Source organism: Falco naumanni, chromosome Z, assembly GCF_017639655.2.
Source record: "Falco naumanni isolate bFalNau1 chromosome Z, bFalNau1.pat, whole genome shotgun sequence".
In the NCBI taxonomy this organism is placed as follows: domain Eukaryota; kingdom Metazoa; phylum Chordata; class Aves; order Falconiformes; family Falconidae; genus Falco; species Falco naumanni.
In genome coordinates, this window is record NC_054080.1 from 65,611,186 (window position 1) to 65,634,650 (window position 23,465).

The following is a 23,465-nucleotide window of genomic DNA, read 5'->3' on the forward strand; positions in this document are numbered from 1 at the left end:
AGCAGACTGGATTTGGTATGTCTCAATTTCCTAGATAACTTTTTCATTACAAGTCATTTTTTGTGTGTGATTTTGAGGGGGGGGGGGGGGGGGTTGGTACACTGACTTTGCTAATGACGTGCTTCAACTCTTCATATTAGCAGTCAAGACAAGTGTAACTCCAATAACCTAAATGTAGTGCCAGTCACTTTTAAATATTTACATAAATACAGAAAGCACTGTTACCTGAAAAAGCTGTAGTGATTTACATATAATACAAAATGGAGGTAAGAAACACTTAGAAAAACTTCTAATATATGCCAGACAGAAAACAGCTTATCTGCAAACATAGTTCTCAGAAGCTTTCCCCAGAATGTCTCTGTCATGTTGTGTGTGATGAACAAAGATTTTGATAGTAACATATGATGCTTACTCTTCTTTCTATGTTGCTTTTGTTAAAGCCTGTTGATTTGATGTTAGTGGTGGATAGAAGAAATCTAGGAAAGGCAATAAATGTTAAATGGTTTTAATCTAATCCCAACAGCCAAAAGAGCACAGGATGCCCTTCTTTCACAGATGATGTGGTTGCTTCACTTGGCTCTGACAACAGCAGCTTTCAGCTCACTTTTGCTTCCTGAGCAAGCTATCTCTTCTGCTCTATTCAGGATTTCTTCTGGCATGTCTTGCTTTGGTAGCAAAGAGCCTCTGTAGTACCTGCAGTGCTGAAAAGAAGCACTGGGTTGCACGTAATTACCTAGTAACTAATTTTTCTGTAGACCATCAACTCCTCTACCTTCAACTCTAACTTCCCAGAGTAGTTCTATATCTAGGCATGCGTAAGATCGGCATCACTGTCTTGCTGAGCTTGAACATTATACACAACTGTTGAGGGTTAGGAATAATGACTTGTACTCCTGTCTGCCAGAACACTTAGTTCTTTGTAGCTGTTTTGTTCCACAAGCACAGTTAATTGTGGAAAACAAGGCAACAAATGCTTTCAACCTCCTAAATACTTGTTCTCCTCTTTTGCGCTTCATGTTTGTAATATATGGTCAGAAGTGGCATGTACATATCTAGTTACTGGCAACATGTGCATGAAAAACAGATATGGTTGTTCTTGACAGAAAGGAGTGTCATGGAGACAACCTGTGACATGGGCTCTTACCTCATGTATCTCATAATTCTGTTCCTGTGTTGTCTGTGTTATTTAAGCACCAGTAACACTGACTCCTGTTCTGTGGATTCAGGAAAATGCTTTCCTACCCATAGAAAGAGAATAAGTGCCTAGCCCAACTGGTAGGAGATTGTCTCCTGTCCTGTGTCCTGCAGGAGCTGAAGACTGAAATTGGAAAAGGGAAGGGACAGCAAGAAGGGGAACTAACTGAAGTAGTGAACTCTGTCCCATTTAGAGGATTTGGACTACCCTTTGGCATTACTTCCTTTAACAAGGAGGTTTAAAGGTATTAGGGTGCTGACAAGGGCTATAAAAAAAATACAATATTCTAGGCAGTTCTTTTTGAGGCACAAAACACTACTCCAATTGTTCCTCAGGTACGAAGCCAAGTGTCCCTAATACTGGACATGACGCTTTACCATCACACAGACCTTTGTTCCTTCTGCATTATTTATGCAGCTGCATAATGGGTCTGGTGGTATTTTACATGGGAGGCAGGCTAATTCTGGGCATAACCATTATAACACTATGGCGTGGTATCTTAAGCCCTGGTCTCATGAAGTCCCAAACACCTTCAACGGCATACTGAAAATCACCAGTGCTTCAGCAGAAGCAACATCTAGAAAAAGCTGCTGCTGGCAGGATGGATGGCCAGAATGCCAGGATATGTCACTAAACATCTTGTGGACAGATACTCTTTGACTAAGGGAGCACTCAGGAGCTTCACTCTGTAGGCAGAGGCAGAGTGGGTGTCATTCCTACAGGACACTGCATGAAGTATTCACATGTATTTGTGGTCATTATGTTAATGTATGGGTGATACAGTTGACACTCTTTGTTCTCCCCAGTGCATTTCAAGGGGGGCAAACAGAGGCCTTAGAGAATTTCATTGAATGAAACAATGTATCTGACAGTATTGTCTGTGCAAACACATCCTCAGCTATTAACTTTGCAAAGTTTAGAGTAAAAATTTTGATCAATCTTTAGAGGTAAAGGCAAAGGCTTTAGAGCCTTTAATTTTGCAGTACTTTAACTTTGAGGTTAGTATATTTGTTTTGGTCTGGGACATGCAAGAAAAACAAGTCAAGCCGTGAAAAAACTAAATGAGAAAAATACCACAGTGTGCAAACCTGTGGCCTGACTTCACTTTTAGAAGTAGGCGCTGTATGAAGATGTTACTGCACTTCCTGAGTGCAAGGGCTAGTGCCTAACATTAAGCTGAAATCAGCCCAAGCAGCACAGTGAAGGAGTGTGAGAGCAGTGAGGGATAAGAGAAAGCTGAGTTTCCCTGGCACTGTCTTCACTTGACACACTGACACTTGATTTGCGCTGTATTGTTTCCCATACCTGATCTTTCTACTGGGGGAACAACTTTGAGAGCCATCCATCCACCCTGACCATGTACGTACTCATTAAACCCCAGGAAACAGGAGGAGTTTTGTGCCTTTGGGGACCTAATACAGGATCTTATAACCCCCACAACTGCAGCCCTGCCTTCCTGCTGGTTCCAGGGAACCCACACTGAACCAGCAGGATGGGAACAGACCTTGGTACCACCCCAGAAAGAACCAAAAACTAGCACAGCCTATGTGACCACTAAGCTAAACACACTTTTTTCTGGAGATTTTTCTGGGAAAGCATATGATTGCCTTAAGCTCTTGGTAGTATGCCTGCTTTTTAATTAGTAGATCACTTCAAATGAAACTCCGAAGGAATTCAGGTCTTTGGAAACTTTGCCAAACTTCAAACAAAGGAAACAAATACATGAATTATAGCAGAAACAAGTGCTTTGCACTAGCTCTGCAGTGAGTTAGGGAGGACAAATGGTATCACACCTGTGGGTGAGGATGATCTGTGACAATAAAATCCTGCAAGAGAAGTGAGACACTGAAACTGCATGACAGCATCAGAGCAAATGTTTAGTTCTGTATCTAGTTTGGCTTTTATGTTTTATACTTTATTTGGTGAGGCTTCCTATGCTAGATACCCTGCAGGCTGTGAAATGAATACTTCACTGGAAGCACAACAGCAAGTGCCCTGGAGAACCTGGAAAACGTGAAACACAAAAGCAGAGTACATACAGACCTGTATGGGGTGGTGGGAAATGGCTTGTGTGGAGCTGGTGGGTGTGAAAGTTTAAACCAGAAGAGCAAAAGGAGCGGGATGAGCTAAGGAGAAAGTCAAGAGGTGAAATGCGACGTAGTCAATCACTAAAATACAGTGAGATTAGCAATAGTTTCTCCAGTCAATAACTATTCTCTTTGACAGGTCACAAAGAATCATGAAGCACTTTGTGTAAAACCCACCGTTTTAATAACACAGTTTCTATAGGGCGATGTTCTAGAAAGAAGCTGCTTAATTTTTATCACCCGCATATTTTGGTATGTATTCCAGTGACAACGCTGTTTGTGGAGCTCAATCGTTTGTCCTAGCTTTAAGTCGAATGTGCTTTTTTGGACAAACTGTCATAACTTCCTATCAGCAGCTGAGGGCACTCCATGACCGGCTAAGTGGAAAACGTGGTCCCGCCGACAGCTCGCTTGAGGCAGGAACGCAGAGGCGCTGGCCGCAGAAATCCAGGGAAGAGGCTAAAAGGCCATCTCTGCCTGCCAAAGCAGTGTGGGCTGCCACCTGAGGGACTGCAGGGCTGTCGGTGCGTGTGACTGTAGGAGCTTAGTGAGGGGCTCCGACTGGCACACTGCTGATGGAGAAGTGTGTTGGTGGCACCGCGGGAAGTTAGCTGCGGGGCAGCCTGGAGGTCAGGTAGATGGCGCTGACACTGATTTCACTTAAAGACCTGGTTGCCCTGGCAAATTCATGGCCATAAACACAGTGCAAGACTCTGTAATACGCAGGGAGCTGGACATCCAGGAATTAATGCACTTCTTTCTGGAAATTTATGTCTTCAGATACCTCTTTTCCCCAATGATAGAGTAAGAATGCGCAGTTCCTGCCAAGACCTTCCCATGAGCCTGTAATTGGGCCACTTTACGACTTTGTTAAATTCCCATTCTTCATATGACCCAGGGATTTATGCACGCCTAGCCTTTCTCGGCCCCTGATAATCAGGCTTTTATGAAAAAGCTGTGCATTTGTGTCAAAATGAAGCTGTAGGGATAAGGGATTACTTTTTTTCTAGAGCCAAAGACAGAATGCATGTCTGAAGCCTGAGTTCAGGCTATGTTTGCCCTGTTTCTTGGCAGGATAACTGCAGCGCTGCATACTGATCTAGCTACAGAGCTGCTGCTATCTTAGCTAGCTTGCAAATGAGCTTCTCATGCAGACTGCAGGTATACTTGAGCACTGCTGATGAAAGAAAAAGTGGGACATTACAGAGCACTGGCTAGGACGGCTTTCCTCTTGCAAGGTATGACAGAGTCAGTTTCAAGCCTTTGCATTAATGTTGTTTTATCCAAGAGAACACCTTCAGAAGGAAAAAGTGAAATACATCAATTACAAAATATAAGGTAGCTCTCCACAGAAGCTAAGGAATATAAGTGTAAGAAATGTAAGTGCCAGCACATAAGCTTTTAGAGGCCTCTGGAGCACTTACATGTTGAACTTGGTACCTATGGCTAACGTTACTTGATGAGTTGTGCAAATTTGGACTTGGAAGGCAGGGAAGGACTTGCAAGCCAGTGGAATGACTGGAGAAGAGGAAATAGGAAGGAGCAAATTCAGAGGCAGAAAGGGCAGAAACACAATTCATCATTGGGGCTAAGAATGCTGTCAAAAATCCTTATCCTTGCAACAGCTTTTCCTTTGTAAAACCTTGCAATGAATAGTATGGTAAACCTGGCACCTTGAGATAGGGTTAGGTAAATGCTCTGTAAATGCTAGCTGTGCCAAAGTCGGAGAAGCAGTCTTCAAGTAACAGAACAGGCTGCACTGGGCAGCCAGGCAGCCTCATGGCCTTTTGTAACGCAGAGGAAGCACAGCTTAAAGACTTTGCTTCAGCAAAGTAGGTGAGAAAAAATAGTTCTAGTCTTGCTTAGCAGAACGCTTTGTGTATTCAGCTTTAACCATGTGCTTGTGTCCTCTTAAAGTCAAATTTAACAATCTCCTCTAAACCTGTACCAGACAAATCCTGTTTTTCTTAAATTCGCTTTTTACCATGTGTAGTACCATTTCTTCCCAGTGGAGGGGAAACGTGTACATCTGTTCTGCCTGTTGTCCCCTTTCCCCGTATGCCTTTCAGCACGGCAGACCGAAGCAATTTACGGACAGAAAATAAAGCACCGAGAAATCTTGTTTATGTTAAGTAACTTACTTTGCAATAACGGACACTAATTTGGAGAAAGTGAAATTGAATGAGGGAAACAATATTCACCTGGGAAGCCAGAACTTGCAAGGCTAAGGTTTGAGCGGGCACAGGTCTGACTCCTGTTTGTGTATCCCAGTTTTATCTCTTGTTTTTATCTCTATCCCTATAGTTAATCACTAGTAATACTAATATGACTTGAGTAGACTTTTCACAGTGAGGTAGGAATTAAGACACCTGCATGTAGAAGCACAAATGTAGTAGAAAATTGCAGGTGGGTAGAAGTAGAGTGTACACAATCCAACATACTTGACACCTGAGCACTGCTACCTTCATAATGCAATACTTATGTAGGGGAACTGAAGCTGCTCTGCACCTTTGCTGGTTTGTTTTGTTTTGTTTTGTGGGGTTTTTTTTGGGGGGGCAGGTCTGATAAAGCATACATCCTGATGTTGACAACGTACTGTAAAATAAGTATATTTTGCTCTTATTTTAAGATCTGAAATGAGGGATGTTCAGCATCTGACACTGAAATAATTTATACAGTTATACGCTCTGAGAGTTGTTTGTATCAAATCAACTAGACTTCGATTTTTACCAGAAATGCAAGTGAGTAGAAGTATTCTTACTGTGTGCCAACAAGCAAATAATGCTTCAGAAATGTGTAACAAACCAAGGAAGTAACAAACTTCAGTGGTTTTGCATCTTCAGAATGGGAGAAATGCAAAACTATTCCACATTTCAAAACTTTTCTGCCGTATACATGCTTCACTCTCCACAATTGCCTGTACACAAACATCTAGACCAGAGGTCCTGAAGTACAATTGCCTTCAGGGGTCATCAAAATTAATGTATGTGCATTCGCAATGTTTCTGCTTGTATGAAAGTTCTCAGAGCTGGCTGTTTTCAGGCAGCTCTGGGGGGTGTCATGGGTTCTCCATGCAAAAGCAAGGACAGGGTAGCTCCAGGGTAGCTCCTTTGCACTGGGGCCTGCACCCCAGGGACTGGCACCCTATAAGCCAGGCCACGGGCCCCAGCTCCGCGCCGAGGTAAAGCACAGGCCCAGGCTCCCCGCTGCGGTGGGGCTGCTTTAAGTGTGCGTGGGGAAAACTCCTTCCTTTCCTCATGTGCTGCGACGGACACACAGGCCACAGCACCGATCGTCTACCGGGAACCGCCGCCGCCCCGCGAGAAGCCACGGCCCAAACCGGAGGGCTCACGGCGGGATGAGGCCCCCCTCGCCGGGCGCCCACCCAGGGGGGCGGCGGTGGGCAGAGCGGCCGCCGCAGCTGCAGCGCGTTACAGGCCGACCTGAAAGCCACCCAGCCCGGCCCCTCGAGGCCTCCAGCGGGGGTTACCCCCGCTCCGGGATGCTGCTCCCGCCCCGCCGCTCCCGCACGGCCGCGCAGGGCAGGACGCGACGGCCTGCACCGGCCCAGCTCCCCTCGGCCGGCCGGCGGGGCGGGGCGGGGCGGGGCGGGGCCGGCCCGGGCCGGCCCTCAGCGCCGGGGCGGAGCCTGCGCCCTTATATAAGGGGCGGGCCGGGGCGCCGCCGTCGGCAGCGGGCGGGTAGGGGTGGCGGAGCTGGGCGAGTGCAGCCGGCGGGGCGCGGGGATGGAGCTACTGCGGACGATCGCCTCCCCGCCGGGCGGCGGCGGCGCCAAGTGCTGCGAGGCGGCGCTGGGCAGAGGGGCCGGCGGCGAGTCGCGGAGGAAGAAGGCGGAGGAGCCCCCGCCGCACCAGCACGCCCACCCCGCCGCCGAGGTCTCCCGGATTATAACCGACCCCACGACGGGGAAGCGCTACTGCCGCGGCAAGGTGCTCGGAAAGGTAACGACTGCGGCGGGCCCCGTGCCCTCCCGGGCGGGGGCCGGGCCGGCCTCTCTCCTCGGTGGAGCGCGGTGCGGAGCGGCCGCTGTGCTCGGCGGGACGCTGGAGCGCCCCGCGCTGCCGGCCGGGGGCTGCCCCGCTGCCGGCGCCGTGGGTCCGGGCACCGCGCCTGTCCCCGATTCGTCTCCGCCGCGGAACGCGAGCGGGGCCGTGCCATCGGCTCGGGCCAGCCTGCAGAAATGGCTTCGGTGTTGCGTGCGGGGCGGGGGGCAGTCGTAGCGCGACCCCTCAGAGAGGCGACGAGCCGCAGAGCTGTCCCCGCATTGTCCTGTGCGAAGGAAGTCGCGCTCCTTGACTAATGCCTGAGCTGGTGAATGACTAAGTGTGGGACTTCTTTCATACCTGCTGTAATTGCTTTTTTCTTGTGTGTCTCTCTAGGGTGGATTCGCCAAGTGTTATGAGATGACAGATTTGACAACAAATAAAGTTTATGCTGCGAAAATCATTCCTCACAGCAGAGTAGCGAAACCTCATCAAAGGGAAAAGGTGTGTGTCCGTGAATGACTCTATTTTTCTCTCGTCAAACTCTCTTTGTGTGCTGGATTGCCTGGCCCTTTGCCTGAAATGGTTCTGATAGAGCTGCCTTCTTAACCGTGTGGACGCAAGGCTAATAATGCTTCCCCCTCCCCCCACTTGTCTCTTCAGATTGATAAAGAGATTGAGCTGCACAGAATGCTTAATCATAGACACGTTGTGCAGTTTTACCACTACTTTGAAGACAGAGAGAATATTTATATTCTTCTGGAGTACTGCAGTAGAAGGGTGAGCATCAGCTGGGAGAAATCCAGTATTTACTTACCTGGAATCTGCACCTAATTTAAATGTGTGATGTGTAAAAGGTATTTTTTGTGGCCTCTTTAGTTGTTGTTTCTCCATACATTTATTTACTTTTGCTTAAGGTGAATCTTGTGTGTGAATAATCAGTAACATTTTTCTGCCTTTGTTTTTCCTCTGCAGTCAATGGCTCACATCTTAAAGGCAAGGAAGGTATTGACAGAACCAGAAGTACGATACTACCTCAGGCAAATTGTGTCAGGGCTAAAGTATCTTCATGAACAGGAAATCTTGCACCGGGATCTTAAACTAGGTAAGTTCTGCACCTCACCAACTTCAAAACACTCTTCCAGCCCTGTCACCATTGTACCACTTTCTGTTTGTATGGTGATAGCTTAATAAAATTAGCTCAGCCTGACTTACTTTTCAGTGGAAACTTGGGAGTGCTTAAGGGATGACATTAAGCATTCCTACTTTAAAAAAAAAAAAAAATCTTGGCTAGCTTCTGGCTTTGAACAAAGTATGACTCAGCACCTGTGGCAAATGCATTCCAACCTTGCAAGAAAAGGACTAACTAGAATTTCTCTGTCTGCTAGGTAACTTCTTCATTAATGAGAACATGGAACTAAAACTGGGTGACTTTGGCTTGGCAGCTAGGCTGGAACCCCTGGAGCACAGGAGGAGGTAGGAGCATCAAGAAATGTAAAGTCTGGTAGTAAATGAAATCAAATTCATCTAGAAATGAGAAATCCTGTTCCACAGAAAAAGCTAATTGCTTCTAGGATCAAGCTTTCCCCTTCTAGAAAATGGGCTGCTGAGCTTTGACTTATTTAAATGCTCAGAGAAAAGCATAACAGCAAATGCCAGAGGCATTTGACTGACTACTAGCACAGATACAAGTCTGCTATTCCTGTATCATGAAGGCACCATGAAACACATTTACTATTAACATTCATCCAGCTCCTCTTTAGGAGTCTTAAGTTCTTGTCCAAACTTGAGAAGAAAACCTGCGCTATGAAAAATAGTTTCTCTGCTCTTTCTATCTAAAACACTAACAGGCTCTGTGGCCTCTTTGATTTGCAGAACAATATGTGGCACACCAAATTACCTCTCTCCAGAAGTCCTCAACAAACAAGGACACGGCTGTGAATCTGACATCTGGGCCTTAGGCTGTGTAATGTAAGTACTTCACTGCCTTTGAAATGAAATATTTCTGTCACTGGCTTAAGCTTTTAAGAGTTCAAAGGGAATGCAGTACTACATCAGTTTGGAGCCTTTTATACATGTGTAGCCCAAGTGCAGAAACTCACCTTTTTGTTGGGAGACAAACAATGCCTTTTCAATAGTTGTAGACAAGCATTATGGGTGGGTGTAAAAAAAAAAAAAAACCACCAAAAACCAAAAAACCAAAACCAACCCAAAACCCAACAAACCCCTCCGCACACACCCCCAAAACAAAAAACAAACTGAAAAACAACACCCCCACCCCACCTCCTCCCCCTGCCCCAAACCAACCAACAAAAAAAAACCCCCAAACCATAAAACCAATTCTTTTCCTTTGCCTTTTAAACAGGTATACAATGCTATTGGGAAGACCCCCGTTTGAGACCACAAATCTTAAAGAAACATACAGATGTATAAGGGAGGCAAGATACAGCCTGCCTTCATCTCTCTTGGCACCTGCGAAACACTTAATAGCTAGCATGTTGTCAAAAAATCCTGAAGATCGGCCCAGTTTAGATGAAATAATTCAACACGAATTTTTCTTACAGGTTTGTACTGTTTTCTGGCTGAAAAAAAATATTCCCCCTAAAAATGCACTCTGGTCTAAAAATTATTTTTTGTTTCTCACTTCCACAGGGCTTTACACCTGATAGGCTGTCTGCTAGCTGTTGTCACACTGTTCCTGATTTCCATTTATCAAGTCCTGCTAAAAACTTCTTCAAAAAAGCCGCTGCTGCTCTCTTTGGTGGTAAAAAGGATAAAGCCAGATACTTTGACACACACAGTAAGTGGATTTGTAGCTACACTTGAAACTTATCTCCATGCCATCACTTGCATGCTAGTAATATATAACTATGAGATAGCAATCAAGCACTTGTATTTATGTCTCGGAGCTTCCCTGGGTTAGTTTTGACCTCTCTATCAGTAACTATAGACAGTAGCCTACAACCTACACCAACTTACGTAAGTGCGTGCTTCTTATGGCATACTAACAATCTATACTGGCCATCTGTTGTTCTGTAATGTCTATTAAAATTTAGTCTCTTCATGATCTGTGTATAATGGCACTGCTGTTCTGGGAGACTGGCAGGTTCAGAAGTAACTACTGGAGGGAGACCGTGCACATTCTGCAGCCAGCTTCTTAGGCTTTCTGTAATGGAACAGCACTTTCATATGCAACTAAGTATTTTTTCTTGTATTACAGACAGATTAGCTAAAGAAGATGAAGAAATCTACAAGCTCCGGCATGATTTGAAGAAGACATCAATAACCCAGCAGCCCCACAAACACAGAACAGAAGAGGTAAATGCAAGTGCAGTTCAATTCAAATACAATAACAGTTGGGTGGAGTAGCTGTAATTAAATTATATTTGACTTGGATATCAGAGCTGGGGCTGTACACAGCATAATCAAGCTTAAATGATTTGCAGAGTTGCTTTAAGAGGGCTTAACCAAGCTTCACCAAGGTATAGTAGCCTTTGTAGGGAGACTATCAATTTTGGCTTTTGAGTGTAATTATAGTATCTGCCTAGACTCCATTGTCATCTGTGTGGTAACTTGTCTGCCAGGTGCTCTTTCCCAATATTCCAAATACAGGACTTCAGTTTGTGATTAACTAGGACTTCTTAAAGAATAAATTGCTGAGATCTCATTCCTACCATTTGGTGTTTAGAGCTGCACACAGCTGTTCCAGGGCAGTAGAACACAGAACTGATTAGTAGTATGTAAGATGCAAATTGGAGATCTAAAGAATGGAAAGACCTGGCTTGCTTCTTTAAGCTTAGTCTAACAGCAACTCTTTATACTTGCTGGAAACACTAATACCAGTTTCCCTAGAATTTATCATTTGAGAAACAGGAGAGCCATGCAAAACCTGTATATAGGCCTTGGCTTGTGTTATGTTTGATGTTTACATGTCTGGCATCTCTTCCAGGAGATTCAGCCTCTTATCACAACTGTAGTGAAGCCTGGAGTGTTGCCAGAAACTAGGCAGATTGGAGACTCTATTCGGATGATAGTCAGAGGAACTTTGGGAAGCTGCAGCAGTAGCAGTGAATGTAAGTGCAGCAAAATGTAATCTTTAATTCTAAATCCCACCTTTACTTTCTTCATGTCTCTCTCAGGCTTAAAAACTTGAAACAAACAGCTGCTTTCCCCCCCACCCCCTATTTTTGATGCTCTAAATTTTACAGGCAATACTTTGGAAGAATTAAAACTGGAAAGCCATAAAGGCTAAACTTGTTAAAATTACAGTCTAGATAACTGAAAAGTTTAGAATGAAGGCTGGTTCTCTGTGCACTTCTGTCAGTCTAATAATCCTTCTCTTTAAGGCCTGGAAGACAGTACCATGGGAAGTGTTGCTGATACAGTTGCAAGGGTGTTGAGACGATGTCTGGAGAACATGCCAGAAGCAGACAGCATTCCCAAAGAACAGCTGACAGCATCCTTCCAGTGGGTTACAAAATGGGTGGACTACTCTAACAAGTATGGCTTTGGCTACCAGCTGTCAGATCACACAGTTGGTGTCCTTTTCAACAATGGGGCACATATGAGTCTTCTGCCAGACAAAAAGTAAGTACAATTACAAAACCAACAACTCACTAAGGTGGTTTAAACATGAAATGCTTTTTTTCACCTCTAATCTCCTTTCTTTCTCCTTTTACAGGACAGTTCACTACTATGCTGAGCTAGGGCAGTGCTCTGTCTTCACAGCCACAGAGGCTCCTCAACAATTCATTAGCCAAGTAACTGTACTGAAGTATTTCTCTCATTACATGGAAGAGAACCTCATGGATGTAAGTTCAGCATATTCTGGGCCTTGAGCTGTAAAAATACACTAAATGTGAACTGAGTGTTTAACATGATGTCTGCTCCCTTTTTCAGGGAGGAGACTTGCCCAGCCTAACAGATGTACGCAGGCCCAGGCTTTACCTCTTACAATGGCTTAAATCCGATAAAGCATTAATGATGCTCTTCAATGATGGCACGTTTCAAGTAAGTTTGGTAGCACCCCTGGAGAAAACGTTTCTGAAATACTTTATTGCAAGAAACCTAGATAAATGCCAGAAATGTTAGAGGAGAAAGTATACAAGCAGGAACTTGCTTCTCTTTTACAGGTGAACTTCTATCATGATCACACAAAAATCATCATTTGCAATCAGAGTGAGGAGTATCTTCTTACCTACATCAATGAAGAGAGGATATCCACAACGTTTCATCTGACAACTCTTCTGGTTTCTGGATGCTCACTGGAACTAAAACACAGAATAGAATATGCTCTGAACATGCTGCTGCAGCGATGTAACTGAAGGGACTGACTGTTAAACCAAACAGACCCTCTTGTTCACTGTGAAATCTACAGTGGAGATGGTGGAGCATATGTTGATGATGGATGTGTTGTGGTACGAAAACTTGACTGTCCTAGTGTGCTGGGCACACATCTATTAGAAGCCTAAACCTACTGTTGGACTAAAAGAGTTTTACAAGGGGATATTTGGACCATAGCTTTCCTTGCTTCGTGTTTGTGTGTTAAAGATATTTCTGACTTGAACTCTGAGCAGAGTGTGACTGCTTCCTCTGTAAGAAAGCATTTCTGATGGAGTTAAGCTGTGAATACACATCTGGAAAGGGAGGGAAGGGAGAGCGCCGTTGTTGTGGAATAGCTGTAATAAGCAGCTTCTGGCTGCTTAACTGTGAACTATGGCCATACTTTTTCTGTTATTTTTAAAAAATACCCACACTTGGGGCTGGCAAAGTGCATTCCTTGTTAATAATTTTTTTATTTATTACAGCCTAAAGTGAAGTATTTATTACCAACATTTTTTTTGGACCTTGGCATTTAAAGTATCAATCTGTTGGCAATAAAGGGAATGGAAATCTGAAGCATCGTTCTCTACTCTTTTTACAGTACAACTTGACATGCTTTGCATTACCAAAAATCTTGCCAGGTCTACTTTCCTTACACTGTTTTTGAGAAATCTGCTACAGGTCAGGATATAAATTACAGGCTTTAACACTGAACAATTTCTTGGTGTCTATGCTCACTTGTAGTCACAAGCATCAATAAGAGGCTGCTAGTGATAGCAGCAACCCTGAAGCAACTGCTGATGGAGCTTGCAGAGCAATAATGTAGGCCTTGACAGCTGTCTAAAAACAGAAGTATGGATCTTTTCAAGATGCTACATCCCAGAATTAATACTGATCTTTTACATTGACTGAAAGGAACTTCTTACATCTGGATGGTATTTGCTGGACAGTAGCTATGATAACAAGCTGTATAAGCTTCCTCCTTTTACTTGTGGAAGCCTGGCTCTTACTCACCAAGGAACTGAAGTGTCCTAACACCTCAATGCTGGAATGAATTGTCCGTATCTGTCACTGCCCCCCCCCCCCCCCCCCCCGCCCCGTTGTGCTTTGTGTGTGACTTTCTACCCTTGGTTAAATGGTAACCTTGGTAACATCAAAATGGTGAGAAGATTAAAGGCTGACTTAGTATCCTAACTTTGGGTTTATTCTACCAAGTTGATAACATTGGACAAGCACAAGTACTTAAGACCAATTACCTTTTGTGGTATGCCATAAGTTCTCTGTAAAACAGGTCAAACAGATGAGAACAGCATGGGGGTGGCCTGCTATTTAGTGAAATCCCACTTATTAAAACTGGAGGTAATGCCATTTGTCAGTTAAACTATGCAAATAGATGGGATTATTGAGGGCTCATGGCTCAGTGCAGAGGGGCAATGTCTGCTTGTGGGCTGGGCTTATTTATCTCTAGGTGTTGCATAGCACCTGGCCCTATATATAAACACATAGCAGTCTTCAAGCAACCATTCTGATGCAGCAGCAAGCAGTAGTTCAATTGCTTATTTGGAGTAATCTTCAGATTATTCTTGGATTGATCTTCAGATATAATTCAGATAAAATAAACAGACCTCAATTGCCATCACAGTTTCAATCAAAGCAGCTGAATGAAGGAACGGGCAGTCAATTAATAAAATGCAGACTAAACAAAGTACAGATGTGAACCCAAAACAGTGAGCAGAGGAGGTATCACTGGCTTGCTTCATCTTGCAGTGTGTATAAATGTGATTGTTTTCCTTGTATTGAATACCATGCATTAGGTAATATTTATTTACTTCTCAAGTCTAGACAGAAAGACCTAATTGAGTTCTTCACATGGATTCATTAATGTAACTAGGCAGTTCAGTGAAGTATGTACTTGCTATAGTGAGCAGAATTCAGCTTTCCAGCTGTCAACTTTCTTCAGGAGATAATGATTGATTTTATTATTGGGAGGCCATGACTGACCTAACTGCTGAACATACACATTCACTGTTGAGCCCTTTTCTCTTACAAAGTAAAATCTTATGTTTTGTTTATGACACCATAAACATACAGTTTTATGACAACATAAGCATACACTTTGTGTGCATTTGAAACACAAAAATTACTTGAGCTATAGAACTGAACTTCTCAGATGGAAAAATAGTTCTTTGACTGCCTATGTGCTGGAGAAAGTATGAACCTTTACTTCAGCTGCTATAATTTGAATATCAAAATCATTTTTCTATGCCTGAAATTCAGGCTAGTGTATGCAAATAAACTGCTTCAAGTGAAGGATATTAAAAGTGGATGTAAGGGCCCCAGATTCTATTGTAGGATGCTAAGTTGTTTGTGGACAGCTGTAATGCACCTCACTCAAATAGTTAAGTGGGTCAGTTATTTGTACATAATGTGTATGTGTGGTACCAGGATGCTTGATGATTTCTAAATCCTTTTGTATCTTTCTGATTGGTGCTCTGTATCCTTGTCTCACATTTCGTTTTCATATTGCAGAGTGAGAGGTGTTTAGATCAGGTTAAGGAGAAATACCCATTTCAAAGTACACTACTTTTGCCCTAGTCTGTCAGCCCAAGGAGAGAAAGCTGCTTTAAAATTTGTAATATAAGAACTTGCATCAGGAGCAAAGGTTCTGAAATTCTTTCCCAGGGGAGATCCTGTCTTAAATAAGACACTGCAGTGCACTAATGGACCTTCTTTAACCAATCACATAACATCCCTGTTGTAATTCTGCATATGGAAAGATTACTATTAGAGAAGTACGTGTCCAGTCCTCTATATTACAAATGCCTTACTTTCTCTTGAAAGAAAGCTGTAAGATCTGGATTTTATGCTTGTCAATCCTTTATATTGAAAACAAGAGCAAACACAGCATAAGAGTTTAGCTTGAAGAGCATAGGTACTTGAATGAAAATGTGGGGATTAAAGGGTTAGGTGAAAATTGGCACATAGGTTTCGCGGGTATGAGCGGTGGACACAAGAAATAATATTGCCAAGAATAAAAAGTCTCCTGTACTCTTATCAAAGCATTTTTATCAATCTTAAAATACATTTTTGCAAATATACATACATACATGTATAGCCCACTGTGATAGCCTGCCAGTGGCACACAACTCAAGGAAATTATTCAAATAGGTCATGCTTCAACATTAACGTAATGTATTACCCAGTGATGCCATTAGTCATTCAAGTGTTTTAGGGCATTCTGTAATCCATTCAAAATGTTCTGAAATTAGTCCATTTCATTAAATCACTTAATATACTGTGTATAAGAAAAAACAAATCAGGGTTTGGGTTATATGCTACACTGCAATACTGAACACTTTCTGACATGGTCCAGGTTACTTAGGAAACTAGAAAAAGATTCAGTCACTTTAAAGCTATTTCATTACTTTTTAAAATAGTCAGTGGAGAATGATCTTTCTGCTGCCCATCAATAGCTATGAATTTCCTGCCTGATTAGATGGATTCTAAATGTACATGTCAATTAAGAAAATTATAGATTCTTAGACGTAATTATGAACTCCCAGCTAGATGCATACCTAAGGAATCAACCAGAATCATGCATGGCATAGAACATAGCTTTTTCTTTTAATATGTTTTTATACTCTTCATGCCTTATTATCATCAAAGCAGCAGATGTCTTCAATTGAATTGCCACACTGTTAGACCAATACATAAAAATTAAAAGGTTAAACCCCATTTAAATCTACAGTATTGGAAATAAATATCATGGTTCATCAGCATTTGGAAATTAGTATAATAGAACATAAAGATTTAGCCTCTGGGATTGATCTGCGTAAATTAGCTTCATCATGGAAACAAAATTGATGTGAAAGATTCTGTTATACTGACACAGAGTTAGGCTAAATTTGAAATGGTTGCTAGTTTGTTTTTTTTCTCTAGTGTGAAATCATGGTGAAAAAAATGTTTTACATTGTCCATATCATGTAGGTGGGATCTGATGTGCTTTTTGCTAGTTACTGTTTGAAGAAACACCTTAAACTGTCATGGAAGGAATATAAAAGAGTCAATGAAATCAACAGTACCTTACACAGAGGCATTATTGGTAACAAACAGGCCCAGGTAAGTTACTAAACATTCAGAGGTTAAAAAGCAGTAAGGTACTTTACGGTTGCCTTCACAAAGGATTCTGAGTGGAAGAACTGAATGAACGCCTCTGCACTTTGCCAGATTGTAGTGCTGCCTTCTTTTGTGGCAGGCCAGAGATGAAGATTACTCCATGCTCTGCCTCCCTTACTTATCTTGAATGATCATGGAAATGACTGCTTATTTTCCATCGACAATTTCACAATTCAAATAAAGGAGATGGTGGAACAAGTAGGCTCTGAGTGGGTGTGTGAGTGGGTGAGTGGGTGGGTGGGTGGATGGATGTCTCTTCATACACTGAGAATCTTAGGCAAAGGTGGACACAAGAAAGTGGAGGGAACTGGTAGTCAGCCCAGAGCCCCAGACATGTGCAGTGCATCGTTTCTCCTCACCAGCTTTTCCCAAAGACTTCAGCAAAACCTCTGTAGTCTTCCCACCAGAGAAAAACCTTGATCTCTTTACAGACCTGTTAGATTTTGTCCAGAGAAATACTCATATTCTGACTGTGGATATTGAGTGGATAAATAGATTAAAATTATTTGAAATTCAACCACTTTCTTTAAAAACAAAAAGTTAGATACTTGCTTCACAACGTATTTAATGCTTTACTGTGGTTATTAATACAGATTTCAGCTAACCCTTTTTCCCTTCCTGGAGATCTGTTTTCTACCTTCCCTCTAATCTTCTGTTCTTTTTTCCTCAAGATCCCACCCTGGGGAATAAGCACCAGCTCATTTAAATTATTTACCTGGATTTAAGATCTTTGGGGCCAATAACCTATCATACAGCTAGGTCTTCCTAGACAAAGATGACTCCAATGATGCAAATAATCCATTTAGAACCTAGTCATCTTGGACATCATTCCTCTTTTCATCATTCCTGTATGGACACCATTCTTCTGAAGGACTCAATTAACAGTATTTCACATGAAATGACCACTGTATCAACACTGTTAACAAGATGAATAAAATAAGTTTTGAGGTCACCTTTTCAATCTTGCCGCAGAGTCAGGAAGATCTCACCTGCTCCCAGTCACGTTTCAAACACTGATTTCACAGCATTAGAATCAAATTAATAGGTAAAGTCTGAAAATTCTTGAAAATTCTACATGTACAAATTTTCTGCTTTTAAAGGTAACTTCTGTAATTTATAACTTACAGTGATACGGCTTTTTTCCTTATTTATTATAAATAAAGGCACTGAAAAGTTCAAAGAATGTTTATGGATTTTGATTGGAATTCAGTGGAGGAGAGAAAGAGACAGGGCTTTTGTAGTGGGATTCTGGCTCCAGTGGATGGAGACTACTGGTTCTGATGGCAGGGAAAGTATAGTGCCTTATAAAGTAGGCTGTGGCACAGGAGGACAGTCAGTGAGAGCAGAAGAAAGGATGCAAGGTTATGCCATTAAAGCAAGTTTAATCTCCTATGGAAAAAAATTTGCTTATCATCCTCAAGGCTAGCTTCTCATGCCTGCCATCACATTAGGTCATGGATAGCTGCAGTAAAAAGTGCATGAGAGTTACAATAAAATGGGTGGAACAGGAAAGGCTGGACTTTTTACTATAGGGAATCCAAGGCAGCTGATACAAGCTGATGGTAATTTAAATGCCTTTTATTATGTGTTAACGTAGGGTGCAACAGTTGTGTATGATGTTTTACATAGAAATGAAAAAAGCTAGCCTGATTTTCAGATGCCCCAACCTCTGTTAGGCTGAACACCTGCAGAAATGGAAGTGGATGGTCTCTGCTTAAAATTGAGGTTAAATACCTTGTAACAGAACACAGGGTGTGATAGTGTCAGGCAGGGGTTACGGAAAGGGGAATGTACACACAGTGATTATGGGATTATTCAGTAGTATATGATGCTGTTTCTGTCTCTCTAAGCACTTACACTGAGCTTCTCATACTCGCATCGGATCATCTCCACATCATGTCAGTTCCTTCTTGTTATTGTTAATTATAAATAATTAGAAGGTTAGCTTGGGAGGGTGAGTCATGGCAAAAAGAGGGTATGTGGGAACACGTGGGTTTACAGAGGGGTTCTGGAAGAAGTGAGGGAGCTCACAGCACCGGGAGGAAGGGAAGGTGACTCAGGGGAGGGAGCCCTGGCAAGGAAACATGGGGGAGGGCTGGCATGGGTAGCCAGCAGAGGCAACAGAGGCACCGGTTTTAAACCTCCCCCAGAGCAAACTAGCGAAGGGAGGCAGGAGGCAGCCGGAGGAGCGGAGGAGGCCGGGGGGGCAGCAGCAGCAGGTCTCAAGGCTCAAGGCAGGCCCGGCGGGGCTGTGGTGTCCTGCTGCAGGCGCAGGCCCGGAGGAGGCCTGGGGCAGGCGGCGGGGAGGCCCTGCAGTGGGCCCAGGGCTGGGGCGACCCCACTCAGCCACCTCTGCCACACGGATGAGGGTCACTGTGGGGGGAGAAGAGTGGGCTTTGGAGGACGAAATAATAGCCAATAAATGCCGTAGAGGAATTGACCCATGATCAGTCATTGAAATGGAAGGAGGAGTAAGTGGGAGCTGCTCCTGTGTTTGCATCAGGGGACAGATCTCAAGTGTCATCTCATGAGTTTGTGTCAAAGAAAGCTGCTAGAGACAGTACTCTGAGGGGACAGGCAATGACATAGAAGACAGGCATCATGGACTAGGGCTGAAATAGAGGGAAGAAACTGTTGTGGTGAGAGAAAAGGCAGCGACATGAATCAAGAAACAAGAAGGAAACAAGTCAAGCGGGGAAGTTCAAAATCCCAGAAGAATTAGAGCCTTTCCATATTAAATGTACCTAAGAACCGAAAAGAGATATTACAATTTACTTATTAGTAGCTTTTTTCCACACCTGCTGCCAGGAGCGCTGAGAGCGCAGTGCTGAAGTGGGTTAAGCAGAGGATTAGCTGTGTGGAAGTGGAGGCTGCAGGTGCAGGCATTGTGCTGGCAGGAGGAGACGGGAGCGGAGCAGGACAGGGAACGCAGGAGGCACACAGGGGAGAGAATTTGTCTCCACACATAATGGAGAAGGCACCACGTCAGGAGGCAGCGCACTTACTACACACAACATGCACCTCTGAGGAAATCCAATGCGAAGTGTTTAGAAAATGTTCACATTCTCAGTAAAACAGAGGATTAACAATGATCCAGTTAGATTAGAGGTGCTAGCACTGGGGACCAGTATTGCAAGACAATGCATTGCTCTGAGTCACTGGTTTCATTCTCGCATGGGCCTTTATTAACTGCAAATCTTTACCTCCTGATGGTTGCCTCATGTGAAATGAGTTGGTGGCTCATTTCTGTTCATACTGAGAAGGTATCCACATTACAAAAATCATCACTGCTAATTACAAGCCATTTGCTCTAATTGGTATCCTTGCTGGAAGTCTTCAGAGGCAAAAAGGCTAATGACTAAACAACCGGCATGGCAACTAAACACCCTGTTTCCATGAAGCTGGGGTCCTGACTGGTCAGGGACTATGTGCGGTGGCTGACCAAGGATATGGCAGTTGTTGTCTGGCATGTGTGAGGTGGCCTTTTTAGAACCAACCAATCACCTGAGCCTAAGCTTTCAGCAGTGCTGAGAATTTATGACTTTTTTATGCTGTACCTGTTCTGTACTGCTACTTGCAATAGAAACAGCTTTCTGTCTCCAAGTATTCTTACCATGTTTTATCTTCTGACTTTCTGTTTGTTGCTGCTTTCATGTGATTGCCTATCATCTGCATAAATGACAAAGTAAATAACTTATATTTTTAAATTTATCCATAATAAGGGAAATTAATGTCTTAATAGATTGCTTCCCTCCCCCCCTCAGATTTCCCTTTTCAGATATTTTCAGCTGTAGAAGCACAGTAGGAAGTCATTGTAACCATCCATCCTTCAATTAGAAAAGTAACATGAAGAAGAAAATAGTAAGCCTCCTGTCTTCTGGTTTTGCTAGTTACTGGCTAATTTTGCATCATGCAGCATCTGTGTAACTGGAGAAGTAGGGGGAAACCCCAACTTATTAGCTAACCTAAGTAATAGCAACAGCAAATACACTACACAGCAGGAGCCTTAACATTTCCTGAGTATCCAAATATCACAACCTTGGCGTACAGAGCTCAGATAACCTGAAACATTTGGAACAGACAAGCAGAAGGACAGTTTCTGGGATAACCAGATTTCAGGGAGACGTGTGGACATTGGGAATACAATTACCTGAAAAGAGTAACAACTCAGCAAGGTGAAACAGAAGCCTTGCCCAAAATGAGAGTCTGTAGCATCATTGTCTCTGTGATTCATAGTCTGATTCCCCTTCTTGAATGTTACACCCAGCTCATACCTGGAGTGCTGAAGGTCCCCTTGGGAATCTGTTTAATATTTAGGGGCTCTTCTGCAGGGCTTCTGACTTCACAGATTCTTCCTGGATACTAACTCACTGCTATGTGGAACAAGCTTGTTGGATAAGGAGCACTAGTACATCTGTTTTGCAAAAGTAAGAGGGCTCAGAGGGAATTTGCTTATCAGTTTGAGATCTCATTCCCCAGTGCTTCTCAAATGTTCAGAGCTCTTATTGTTATCAGTTTCTCCTCCTTTTACTCAACATTTCTTCTAATCAGGTCCTGTGGTCTCAAAGTAGGGACTTGGAGGATGAGGAACTTGCAACTAGTGATGACCTTGCTTTTCAGGGAGGAAAAGAAAAAAGTAACCAAACCCACTAAATGATCCTATAGGTAGACATGGTGTTTTCTACTTAACCTCAAATCTTTCCACAAGCAGTAGATTTATGCTGTGGACTTATTGAAACCAGGGTCATGGAAAAACAAAGGATGATCCTGTAATTATGTGACCAGTTTACGTTGCACAAATAACTTTGGTTCTACTGTTTCCTATGGTCAAGTATTGGACATTGCAATTGTAATTATATTCAATAGCAGAGGTTTATAAATGCGGGTTTTTTAACCAATTTGGACTCTGCTCAACTAGAAAATGGAGGAAAATGTAATCAGTGGATTATGTGCCATCTAAAAGACCTTTAGACATTTCATTAAATTTATTCTCTCTTTGATAGCCTAAACAAAGAGCATTTTCATATTTGTAATTTCAATAATGCTTATAAAAGGCTTTCTGAATTTGCTAGATAGAAGGGATCTGTTATCCCATGTTTTCTACGAGTGAACAGATATAAAACAACCATGAAACTCCAAATCTCATGCTTTCAAGAATGCTTACGAAGTAAGATTACAGCAGGTACAGAGAACAAGTAGAATGACTCTACCTAATATTATCTAGGGATGAATAAATCCGTAACACCATTTTAAGTTAAATGTAGAAGAAAACTTGTAGTACTTCAGGTACTGCAGAGCAAATTGCAGCACAGTTTTTACTTCTTTTCTGAATAAAGCAATAAAGAAATGTAAAGAAGTTTTATGATTTTGGCTGAATGAATTTGACTTACTGGTCTCATTTGAAGAAGGAATCTCTTTTTTTTGTCTGATGAATGCTTCTCCAAAATGAAGGAATGCAAAATTATTACTTTTTAAGTGGAATAGACATTCCTTATTGCCTTAGGTGCTTATTATGGGTAACTTGTGCTTGCCTGGGTCATCGATACCTCTGATACCACTGAAACCAGGAGAACTGCACTGAGAAAAGGAAGCTGTATTTGTTGCCAGTGATCTCATTAGGTAAGAGCTTGGGGTGGCAGAACTTTTGGAATGTGATTAGTGCTCATGATTTCTAGGGGTGGCTACGTGTCTTTCTGAAGAGAAAGGACACAAGATCCCTTCTCCTGAGGGACCTGCCAAGCAGTTGCCACCAGTGGCTGCTGTCCTCTGCAAAAAAATTCTGATTTCAGGAAATGTTCAGACAGGCCCAAGGAGCTGAGTTAGTATCTCCTGTTGCAGCAGTGTGAACTAATTATAGACACAGAGTAATTGTTGAGTAATAACGTGGTGAGGAATGACAGGAGGAACAACAATAAGATTATGTGGTCACTTGGCAAGGGATGGTGCTTGGTATAATGCAGTTAAGGGGGGTTGTTTGTTGTTTTATTCTAATTAGGGTGTATGTCCTGTTTGCTAATGTCATTAAGGTATTGTGAAAGGAGTGTGTCTGGGGAATGGACCTAAGAGAATTCGGGACAATGAACTTGCAGAACAACTTGGAACAGGCACTCTGTGCAGAGGGCATAATATGGAAAAAACACAGAGATAGCTGTTGGACCAAGACGCAGAGACTGCTGGCATTGACAAAGTAAGGGACATAGGCCGTTGGGTCACACACCTGGGTAATAGGACACAGCAAAGTAGTGATATGACCTGACCTGACACTGCTAAGATCAGTGAACCATTAACCTACCTAAAAAGCATGATCAAGTACAGAGACATGACTTTTGAGAAAATTTCCCCACAGGCAGAAGCAGATGGGCCTGAGCTCATACTCCTTTTGCTCTGATCAGAAGCAACCATCTCTGGTCCTCATAGCTCTCATCCAAAATACACCCTGAAAAAGGACGGCTTGGGTATGGTATAGCTATATGGCTTGTGAACAGAGCTGGCTGACACTTGAGCTGCTTGGAATGGACAGTGGGATCACACCTACTGTGCCCATCTGTGTGAACACACTAACTGCCACTAACTTCAGTTCTAGATCTAGAGTGTTTTCATGCAGTATTTAGGTTTGCCACAAATAGGTGGTTCTAAACATGTCCTCTGAAGTGTGAATTTCCATTCACAGATACCACCTGG

The 23,465-nt window shown here is 43.0% G+C and overlaps 1 protein-coding gene across 1 annotated transcript; it reads left to right on the forward strand.

Annotated features, from left to right (window-relative positions):
• The first annotated feature begins 6,974 nt into the window (after nt 1-6,974).
• Nucleotides 6,975-13,184, forward strand: PLK2 (polo like kinase 2). Its single transcript, XM_040580349.1, has 14 exons — nt 6,975-7,244; nt 7,683-7,790; nt 7,950-8,066; nt 8,262-8,391; nt 8,675-8,762; nt 9,162-9,257; nt 9,652-9,850; nt 9,939-10,086; nt 10,507-10,604; nt 11,236-11,359; nt 11,633-11,873; nt 11,968-12,097; nt 12,186-12,296; nt 12,419-13,184. Exons 1-14 carry the CDS (start codon nt 7,029-7,031, stop codon nt 12,608-12,610), a joined length of 1,998 nt encoding a protein of 665 aa, XP_040436283.1. The 5' UTR covers nt 6,975-7,028; the 3' UTR covers nt 12,611-13,184.
• The last annotated feature ends 10,281 nt before the right edge of the window (nt 13,185-23,465 follow it).